The sequence below is a fragment of the Terrapene carolina genome, unplaced genomic scaffold (genome assembly GCF_002925995.2).
Source record: "Terrapene carolina triunguis isolate 2854851 unplaced genomic scaffold, T_m_triunguis-2.0 Scaffold192, whole genome shotgun sequence".
Classification (NCBI taxonomy): domain Eukaryota; kingdom Metazoa; phylum Chordata; order Testudines; family Emydidae; genus Terrapene; species Terrapene triunguis.
Window position 1 is genome coordinate 2,804,537 of NW_020664543.1, and position 10,891 is coordinate 2,815,427.

The following is a 10,891-nucleotide window of genomic DNA, read 5'->3' on the forward strand; positions in this document are numbered from 1 at the left end:
CGACCCGTAGCCCCCCGCTTTGCCAGCCCTGGGCTCCCCAGCCCTGCTGGTGCCCCTCACTCCTGACCCGTAGCCCCCCGCTTTGCCAGCCCTGGGCTCCCCAGCCCTTTAATGCTGTTCCATTTCTCAGGGCCAGGCTCAGCTGCGCTGGTCAGTCGTGTTTACGGTGTTGACTGATGCCCCCCTGAGGGGACTGAGCTGAGATCTGCCGGGCTCGCTTCACAAGGGTCTGCCAAGCGAAAAGCCCCCAAGCCTCCCCCAAGGCTTCCCAGCCCCCCTGCCCCTCCCCCACATTCTTGGCAGGTGAGAAGAATGAGTCTAAACTTGGTTCCCAAGGTTTTGTTTTAACCCTTTCCTGCACCCAGTGTTTCATGTGTTTCCTCTAAAAAGTTCTGAAGTCAATTTGTGTGCGTGTGCATGTACACGTGTGCGTGTGAGAACGTGTGTGTGTGTGAACGTGTGCGTGTGTATGTGCATGTGTACGTGTGTGTGTGAGAACATGTGCGTATGTACGTGTGTGCGTGAGAATGTGTGTATGTGCGTGAGAGAACATGTGCGTGAGAGAACATGTGCGTGTTTACACATACGTGTGCATGTTTACACGTGCGTGTGAGAACGTGTGCGTGTGAGAATGTGTGCACAGCCAGCCCAGGACAAGTGCAAACTTAGACTAACGCCACCGTTGCAGCTCAGTCCCCTGAATCGAGCTGCGCGGAGGTTTCCTCTGCTGGCATGAGGCCGCCATAGAGGAGCGGCTCCTGGTTCCATTCCCAGCCCTGCCACTGAGCTGCTGGGTGACCATGGACAAGTCACTCCCCCACTTGGTGCCTCAGTTTCCCCTCCCAGCCTTTGTCTGCCTGGTTCAATTGTGAACTCACTGGGGAAGGGGCTCTCTGTGCTTCTGCACTGGGGGGCTGGAGATGGCACTGCAAAAAATCATTATAATGCATCTCTGCATGTGAGTGTCTTGGATCCGGGGCTAGTTCTGGCAGGGGAGGGGGTGGGACCCTGGTCGGTGACTTGTGGATAAATTAAACGAGATCAGAGCCCCCCATGCATGTGAGTCAGAAATGCCCCCGAGCTCAGTCCCAGTGCCCCAGCGTCCTGGGGGGGAGTCTCATGGGGAGGACTCAGGGAGGTTTGTGGCCTTGGGCATGAATCTCCGGAGACGCAGGAGGCCATTGGTGCTGCCTCGTGCCCCAGGAACGGCCCTGCCCAAGTCAGGGCCCGCGAGCAGGAGGCGTGGCTGTGGCCCGCTCTGCTTGTGCTGTGTGTGGGGCTGGGGGGGCGCTCGGTCAGTCCCAGGGGATTTGGGTTTGCCTCATGCTGGTTTGGCTCTGGCTCCAGGTGGTTCTGCTCCAGTTCTGCTGTGGCTCCGGCGTGGCTCGTGCCCAAGCCAAGTGGCCCAGAGCGGCTGGCCAGGCTCGGGCCTGCGTAGCCAGGACCCTAGCAGGCCTTGGGGGAGGCTGGGCAGTGTATGCCGTGCGTGGGGGTGGGGTGGAGAGGGCCCCCCATGAGCTGCAGCCTGGGCTGGGATAAAGGGAACATCCTGCGCAGACAGGAGCCCAGGGAGCTGTACGGGGGAGCTCCCAGCTTGGCTGCAGCCTGGGGACCCTGGTGTGACTCACCCAGCGACCCCGAGCCCGGGTGGGGTCCCTGCTGCCCCTCCCGCCCCCCGGCGTCCTGCGCTGCCCGGCTCCCCGCTACGCTGGGCCGTTCCCAGGCTGGGCGCAGGGTCGGGCACGGCTTAGCTACTGAGGTTCATGGTGACTGACATCTTAAGGAGATTAGCTAGTGCGAGGAGGGACGCCAGCCCGTGTTAACGAAACCGAGCGTCGCTGCCACTCAAACGTGGCCGGGCCCCTGAACAAGGGGGGATTGCTTGGGGCTGCCTTGTCCTTGCGGCTCTTGTCCCTCAGCTCAGCGAGACGTGCGGTGCCGGGATGGGGAGGGGGTTCGCTCCGGGCCCCTGAAGCTGGTGGGGCCAACCCTGGCCCCCATCCTGGAAGGGGGCTGCCCCATAGCACAGAGGCCCGGTTCTCCCAGGAGGAGAGCACTTGGGGCTGGCTGTCCTGTTTTACACAGCCTCAGGCGTCCGCTCAGGGAGCCGTTCCAGGGACCTCGGCGGCCAGGCCGCAGTCGGGGAGGAGCCCTGAGCCGGGAGAGCCATGGGGGGGCGCGATGGACAGCACAGAGAGTGGAGGCTGTGACTGAGATGTGGGGGTGGGATGTGCAGCCCCAGCCCCAAGGCCAGCCCAGCCCTGCGTGAGGAGAGGGGCTGGGAGGGGGACTGGTGGCAGCTGGAACAGAGGCCGAGGGCTGCACGGGCCAAGGACCGAGCTCCTCTCTCGAGCCAGCATTGCCCGTCTGCCAGGGGGCCAGCCCGACCCAATGGGGTGGTTGGTTACTGCCCGTCGGGGGGTGGTTGGGGTCTGGCCGAGGCCCCCAGCCTCCTGTAAGATCTCATAGGGTTTGCCAGTGTCCAGGGGGTCGGGACCCTCAGGGGGTCGCGAGGTTATTACATGGGGGGTCGCGAGCTGTCAACCTCCGCCCCAAACCCCGCTTTGCCCTGAGACCATCAGCCCCTCTGGGCACTGCTCTCCATGCCACACCCCTGTCCCTGGCACCCAACCCTGGTGGGTCCCATCCTCCCGGGTCTCTCCTCTGGGTTGCTGGTGGTTCCCGCCTGCTCTCTGCCCCTCTGAGCGCCCGACCCACTTTCTGCGGCACGGTGGGTTTGGGGTGGGTGACACGGGCGAGGGGCTGGGCTGCTTCGGCTGGTGGCACCTGCCAGTTTGGGGGCAAGGCCGAGTGCTTCTTGCGGCTCTCAGGTGGGGAAGGACTGGCAGGCGAGGGGCCGGGGCAGCCTGGCCCTCCCCCAATGCTTTGGGAGCCCCCCAGAGCAAGCCCGGCTCTCAGAGGCAGGAGGAGAGAGCCCCGCCCGGCTGGCCCCCTCGGACGCTAATGGGAAGCACATGGGACTGCAGGGCTCTCGGCCGGCCGCCTTGTTCCCAAGCACTTTCCCTGCCGGGGAGAGGAGCCCCGGGTGGGCTGGGCTCGCTGGCTGGTTTGTGGGAAGGGAGAGTCAGGGCCCATGGGGGGTGCCCTGCACTATCTGGCTCCCTGCTTCCAGCTGAGACTGGCTGGGACAGTCACGCGGCAGACAGGGGAACAGCTCGCTCCCTGCAGCCATCACCAGCCCAGCCATGCCCCTCTGCACGGGGCCGCTTCCCCATCCATCCGCACAGCCTTCCGGCTACTCACCCTCGCTGCCGGGAGCCGGGGGGCCGGGCCCAGCCATGGGGGGGCCGGCTGTGGCTGGGTATGGGACGGCAGAGATGTGGGAGGAGAGGGCTGCTGGTGGGTCTCACCCAGGGTCAGAGCATGCGGGCAGCAGCTCCCGGGGGGTACGGAGTGGCCCCCAGACTGTGGGGCGCTGCCCTGCAGCCAGGCCGGGGCCAGGCACTCTCCAAGGGGAGGACAAACCTGGCAGGTTGCTGCTGAGACCAGGCAGCGGGTCCCCCACCCCGCCCAGCGCTGGGAGCAGCCAGCCCCGAGCGGCTCCTGGATAACGCACCTGCAAATGGCCCGGATCTGCCAGGCTCTGGCCACTCACCCGCGTGGCCCTGGCTCGCCCTCGTCTGGGCACGTCGGCCGGCCAAGGACCTGATGGGGTGGGAATGGCGCCATCAGGGCCTGACGGGGGAGCCTGAGGCCCATCTGCGGAGACATCCAAGCCTGTGTCCCAACCACTACGCTCCTCAGTCACCGCACTGCCTAGGGTGAGGCTGCCGGGCAGATGGGGCCGAACTTCGTGTGATCCGGCCCTGGGTAGGGGCTTCCATCTGCTGGGCTCCCTCGGCCCGTCTGGGCCGCCTACAGGCCTAGCATGGAGAAGAACCCGAGCTGGGCAGAGCGGGCGCCCCTCACTCGGGTCTCGCTCTCTGGGCCATGCTCTGGCTGCTCTCAGCCCCCCTCGCATGTACCGGGACCCCCCAGAGCAACAGCCTGGGAGGGGGGGAACGGGGCTTGGGGAGCAGCCCCTCCCCTGTGGCTCTGCATCTCTATCCGTGCGTCTCGCAGCAGGCAGGCTTGGGACACACGGACGAGGGCAGAGCAGCCGGGCTGGCGATCAGCTGACTGGGGTGGGGGCTGCTCGATATCGCTGGTGTCACAGGGGTGGATAAAAGGGGCTGTTTCGTGGGGGGGGACGGGGCACTGGGTGCTGCTCAGTCCGACTTGTGGACTCTCTGCAGCCCCGGGGGGAGACTTTCTCCATTGCAGGGGCAGGGAGTGTGTTCGGATCTCTGCTTTGGGGGCAGGCGGGGAGCTGGGGGATCTCGTCACGGGGGGAGGCTCCGGGGAAGCCTCTCTTGAGTTGTGCTGGATCAAGGCCAACTCATGGGAGCCGATGGCTTGTGACCGTGTGTGCAGGGTTGGGAGCTGCTCCATCAGCCGCCCCGAATTCAAAGCCAGCCTCTTCTCTCAAGGGAAAGTGACTCGGTCTAGGTTCTCCACATCAAAAAACCAACTCATTCCTGGTGACTTTGGTGCAACAGAGAATCAGGGGGCTGCGGGTTGGGATTCAGGGGCACTGGCAGAGCTGGGGGGGGGGGGGAGCCTGGGGCTGGGCTGGCAGGGGGCTGCGGGTCGGGATTGAGGGGCACGGGCAAAGCTGGGGAGGTTGCAGGGGAGATGCTTTGGTTCTGGTGAGTGCTCTTTCCATGAGCGCACGGGTCCCCCAGCCTGTCAGCCCCTTGCTCCCCCCGGGGCAGGTCCGGCGCTTGCGGGCGGCCCCTAGACATGCTGGTGGTGGGAGGACTCAGTGGCCAGCCCTTTGCAGTCAGTAGCCACGCGGGGGTGTGGCCGTGCCCCTGCCCTGCAGGAGCCCCCGAGGGCCAGCATAGCTGCACTGTGGATCCAGCAGCCAGTGAGAACCAGCTGCAGACTCGGTGGGAGAGCTGGAGCCAGGCCCCGGGCCGTGGGAAGGACACACCCTCCCCGCTGTTCTGGGGCTTTCCTCTAAGGATCCAGGAGTCCTGGGGAGGATACCCCAGCCAGCTGCAATCTGGTGCTGGGATGGGAACTCATCAGCCAGCAACGTACCGGGGGCAGGGGGCTGTGACAGCCCCACGCCAGCCCCTGCCCGGCTGATGCGCTGTGCCCGGCTGGCGAGATGGGAGCAGCACCTCCCCTCCCCCCAGCCCTGCTCCGTTCTCCTGGGGCTCTGAGTGTGGACAGGAGATGTAAGGTGGATTTTTTTACCATCACCTTTGAACTGGGGAAAGGGAAAAGTGTTTAAGGTGGAAATGTTTGTTTCCTGCTGCTCTGTGGGGTTTGACCTTCCCAGGGTTGGATTGTACATTGATGTCGGTCCGTCCATTACCACACTCTGTCTGTCCTGAGCTCTCACTGCACAGGGCTCTCCCCGCCCGGGGCCGCGCCTGGGGCTCTCTCTCCCCGCCTGGGCCTGCGCCTGGGGCCCTCTCCCCCCGCCCGGGGCCGCGCCTGGGGCCCTCTCCCCCCGCCCGGGGCCGCGCCTGGGGCTCTCTCTCCCCGCCCGGGGCCGCGCGTTGGTCTCTCTCCCCACGCCCGGGGCCGCGCCTGGGACCCTCTCTCCCTGCCTGGAGCCGCGCCTGGGGCCCTCTCTCCCGCTCCCCCGGGCCGCGCCTGGGGCCCTCTCTCCCCGCCCGGGGCCGCGCCTGGGGCTCTCTCTCCCCGCCCGGGGCCGCGCCTGGGGCTCTCTCTGACGGTTCCGGTTTCTTTGAGGGGTTGATATTTTTGCTCTGCAGAGCGGGGCCGGGGACTGGGGATGAGGGAAACGTGCGTCTCCTCAGCACTTGGCAGGGCTGTGGGAGCAGAGAGCTCTGGCGGGGAGGGCGGGAGCGGGGGGATTGCTTGGGAGTGTGTGAAAGGAGGGGGGTGGGAACCTGGCGCAGGCCTGGCCGCAGGGCTCGGCAGCCAGACCCGGAGCCTGGGGAGCAGAGCTGGTGCCAGCGGCCTGTGAGTCAGCTGGTCGGAAATGTGGGGGGGAGTGTGAGAGCGGCCGGGGGGGCCCTGTTCTCAGGGAGCCCCGAGCCAGCCAGCGCAGAGCCTGGGTTGCTTTGCCGGCTGCTTCCCAGCCTCCAGAACAGGCTGGGCCTGGAACCTCGCCCTGCCGTGCCGAGCACATGGCAGCTCTGGCCCTGCTGCCCGGCCCCGATGCTCCCTGGGGGGAGGTGGGTAAATGCCCCCCCCACACCCCCACTGAGGAGCTAGACTGGGGGGAAAGTTAGACTCTGAACCTGGCTCAGCCAGGCAGATTGCTCTGTTAGAGAACCCTTGTTCGCCCCGAGGGCGCGGCTCAGGGCATGGAGCGTCCCGGGGCACTGGGATGGGGCCGTTTGGCCATGAGCCTTGGCCAGAGCTTGATGCGTTGGCCCCTGTCCTGGAGTCCCTGGGCGATGCTCTGGAACTGCTCCCCACGAAGCCAGGCAGGACTCTGGGGAGCCTCCTCTCTCGGAGCAGACTGTCTCCAGGGCAAGAAGCTTCACACGGCTTCACCTTCCTGTGTCTGGCCTCGGAGCATTCAGCATATGCCCCTCCATGCGCTTCCCACAGCGAGTCCGCCCAGGCGGGGTCCTGGGGAAGCCAGAGGGTTCTGCACCCCCCACTTCGCAGTCAGACGTGACTCTCAGCCAGCCAGTAAAACAGAGGTTTATTAGACGTGGAGCATGGTCTAAAACAGAGCTTGTAGGTACAGGAAACAGGACCCCTAAGTCAGGCCCATCTTGGGGAGGCAGGAAGACCAGAGCCACATCTGGGCCCTCCCTCCATTTTCCCAGCCAGCTCCAAACTGAAACTCCCTCCAGTCTCACTCAGCCTCCCCCCGGCTCCTCCTCCAGCCTTTGTCCAGTTTCCCGGGCAGAGGTGTCACCTGGCCCCACCCCCCTCCTGGATCTCATGTTACCTGCTCAGGTATCCTCCCTCAAGGAAAGTTTCCCATCCCCAATGCAGACAGTCCCAGCCAACCTCCCCTGCAAACTTCCCAGGTCAACACTCCCCACTCCCTGCTGTGTCACAGGCCTCCACCCAGGAGTCAAAGAAAACATTAAGAACATTCCCACTTTGTCACAACCCCTCTCTGCTCCTGCTCTGGGACGCACACGCCCCCGGGACGCCACACCCCCCTGTCACCTTTCACCCCCCTCTCACCCCATCCCCGGGGCGCCACACCTCCCCCCCCCCCGCCTGGGATGCCACTCCCCCTCTCCCCCCCCCCAGGATGCCACACCCACCTCTCCTCCCGCCCCCCGCTCTGCTCCCGCCCCAGGACACCCACATCCCTCCTCTCCTCCTGCCTGGGACATCATACCCCCTGCATCCCCCTCTCTGGGACACCGCACCCCCACTCTGCCCACCCCAAGATGCTGCACCACTCTCTCAGCCCCCCTGAGATGCTGCTCTCCCACCCCAGGACACCACGGCCCCCCTGGTGTGAGCTTCGTGGGGGGCACGGTGAATGGGGTACATGGCAGGGTGGGGTGGCAGTGCCCGCCTGGCACCTGCTCTGGAGAGGGGGCACATCTGACTCTGGGGGGCCCGGCTGGCACCTCTCCCCTGAGCGCAGAGCACTCCCCCTCCCCTCTCGGTGACTCAGTGATTCCTGGGTTTGGAATCCAGCCCCTCGCTGCCTCTCCCGAGCTGTCTGCTTGCCTGGGCCCTATCATGCGGCCTGGCTCCTGGCTGGAGCCGCGTTTGTATGGAAACACTTTGCCTCATCGCATCTGATTTAAATCAAGCTGAGAGTGCGTCTAACCAGGCTGGGCTTTCCCGGGCATGGGGGCTCACGGGGACTCGCCTAGCACTCGGGGAGGGATGGGGCAGACATTGGGGGTGAGTGCTGGCGGGCAGCGTGTGTTCAGGTGCGGTTTGCCAGGGCTCAGTGAGTGCTGGGGGGGCGGCTGTTTGGGGGGAGGGCTGGTGGGCCAAGGATGGGAGACTGGCCATTAGAACCTCCGTCTTGAACCATGAAGAGCCAGGGGGGCTTTGCTGGGGCTAGGCCGGGGGGCAGGAGAGATGTTTGCAGAACAAGAGCATGTTGGAACTGGGGAGAGGTGGGGAGTGAAAGGGAGGGTGAGGCAGAGACCCAGGGCTGGGAGCATCAGCCGAGCTCCATCTCTTCATTAGCTGAGATCTCTTCTCCCATGGTCTGTCTCCCCCACTTCCACTTCCCGGCTTCCAGCCCGCCCAGCCTAGCCCCTTGGCCTCCCCCTCCCACGGTGAGCTGGCATGGGGTGCCCTTGGCCTGCAACACTCCTCTCTCTTCGCTGGCACTGAGCGTGGGGCTGGGCTGGGGAACAGGGGAGCGAACGCCAGAGTCTCCGGCCCCAAATGGAGCAGGAAAAGTCATTGTGTGGCTCTGTGACGGCCGGGGGATGGGAAATGGTTTGGCGGGTGCAGCGGGGTCCCAGCCGGAGCCAGGGGGCCGCGTGCCACTCCGGGGCGGTTCGGGTGAAAATCAGGAGCCAGTGACACTTAATTCTAAAAGGCCGGGAGTTTGGAAACACCCCACCCCTGCTGGCTGCTTCCCCGGCCCAGCCAACCCGTGTGTGAACCCACGGCCTCTGGGCTGGAGCCCTGGCTAACAGAGAGGCGAGCGGGCCCAGCACTGGGGGCTGTGGGTCGGGACTGCGGGGTATTGGTGTAGCTAGATGTGGGGGAGGGGAGAAGGGAGATTTCCGGGGGCGGGGAATCCCGAGGGGAGCAGCGGGGCTTCGGGAGGGAGGTTATTTCCCGCTGGTTTTGCTCTGTTCTAGGCCTAGCTGTGGGTGCCCCAAGAGATGCCCAAATGCTCCAAGCTGGCGCATGGGCTGGGGGGGATGGAGAGCAGGGAGCTGAGCCCGGCCCTGCCAGCTGGGGACAGAGGGTTGAGCTGGGGGCGGCCATAGGGGGCAGCTGCCTGGTGAGGTCCCCGGGGCTGGTGAGTGCCAAGGGCTCAGGGGCGCCAGCCCCTTCTGCGCTCACATGGATGGCTCCTGCCAGGCAGGGGGGGCGGCTCCCAGGGTTCGCGGCAGGTTTGGCCCCCAGAGCTGGGCTGGCTGCAGGCACAGGGGAGCCTGTCTTTGCCATCCCATCCCTGCCTCATTGCAGCTGTGGGCGGGCGCTCCTTGGCAACGTGGGTCGAGCCCCCCATCGTCCATGGGGGCCGAACACTGCTCTGGGGGGGCCAGGGGCTGTGAGGTGGGGGGGTGGGCCCTGCCTTGAGGCCATCGCCTGCCCCGCGGTTGCCACCGCAGGCTCTGGGGTCCTGGGCTCCCAGCTCCTTAGCTTGGGGTCTGGCCTCCCCTTGTTCCCAGGCCCCCCTGCTCCGCTGGGAATCCCCCATCGCTGCGTGTGGGAGGGCCCAGGCTCCCTGTTCTCAGAGCCGCAGCCTGGAAAATCCTTCTCCTCCTTGGCGCCGGGCCCTGGCGTCCCGGCCCCGCTGGCTGCTGGGCTCCCCCGGAGATACGCACTGAGCAGCGGTCCGGGCGCCCGCCCCCGGCCCAGCTGCTGGGCGCGGCCTCGGCCCGCCTGCTCTGCGGTGCCCAGCCCCAGCCCCTGGCTCTGCGAGCAGGAAGGCCGGGGCGAGTGTAACCACATCCCGACACTCATCCCCGAGGCATGCTGGGGATTAGCTCGGGAGCGTGGGCCGGCTTAGAGAGCAGAGCTCACTTCCTCCCCGTGTGGGCGTCCGGCCAGGCTCCGCCGGCCCCGCTCAGCTTCCCATCAGGGAATGACCCGCTCCTCGGCCGCGCCCCCGGCTGCGAACACATGTGCTGGGGCGGGGAGAGGACCGGGGCCAGCCCGCCCGGCCCTTGGCTACCGGCTGCGATGTTTCCAACATGATCTCACAGGCCGGTCTTCCACGCTTGCCTCCTCCCCCCAGCCCGCACCTCCCCAGCCCCAGCCGCTCTCCTGCCCAGCTGGGTGCCTGCAGGCCGGTCGGGGTGAGCACCTAGCATGGGGCAAGTGGTCTCTGCTGAGGCGTTGGGGCTGCCAGCCCCCGGCCAGGCCCTGAGGCGTGGGGGCTGTGTGTGCTACAGGAGACAACTGCCTGCTGTAGGGTGGGTGTGGCTGGGCTTGGAGGGGCGCTGCGCCTGCTCCCTGCCCCACCCCAACAGCACCTGGTGTCTCATGGGCTGGGGGCCAGTGGGGCTGGACACCTGCTCTGCCCTGGGGCACTGCCCACTCCTAATCCAGAACTGGATGCAGGAGGGTCTGAGCGGCCTGGACGGGGCTGCGCTCGTGTGCACAGGCTGCCCCGTGGCCCACGCATGCTCGCGCCCGGCTGACGCACTCGCTAGCATGCACCTATACAGCCTCTCTGCCTTTGGTGCTGGGCCCAGCCCATGGAGGTGCCGGCGCTGGGCTGCTCCCTGTGGGCACTCATTTCGTGTGGGGGCGTGAACAGGGCTCAGAGCACGTGGGTGCCCGGGTGCTGCTGTGTGGGTGCCTATGCGGGTGGCCCTGGCTCCGGTGGAACTGATGGTCCTTTGTTGTGTTCACAGCAGGGAGTGGATTGATGGGGAACACGCCCGCCTCGTCCTTCATGGGCAGCTTCCTCACCAGCAGCCTGGGCTCAGCCGCCCCCACGCACCCCACGGGCCCCGCCTCGTCCCCTTCGGAGCCGGCCTACCGGGGCCCACACTCCGGCACCTCCCAGATCTGGTTCTCGCACTCCCACGAAGGTAAGGGCTCGGGGCCCGGAGCGCCGCGGGGGAACTGGGGAGGGAGCGGGGCTAGGGAGACAGTAGGGACGCAAGGAGCCCCATAGCTGCCCAGCCTCGGCTCATTGCTCCTCATGGCAGTGAAACAATGGCAGCGAGCTGTCTGCCTGCCCCTGGGCCACGTGTCCCCGGATGCGCCGGGC

General features: G+C 66.4%; 1 protein-coding gene across 1 annotated transcript in view; it reads left to right on the top strand.

Moving 5' to 3' along the window:
* BAHCC1 (BAH domain and coiled-coil containing 1) overlaps positions 1-10,891 on the top strand; it is an 84,360-nt gene that overhangs the window by 35,543 nt on the left and 37,926 nt on the right. Inside the window, exon 3 of the mRNA XM_029912164.1 lies at positions 10,530-10,709. Coding sequence (XP_029768024.1) covers positions 10,530-10,709 — 180 coding nt within the window. The remainder of the gene's footprint in view (positions 1-10,529; positions 10,710-10,891) is intronic.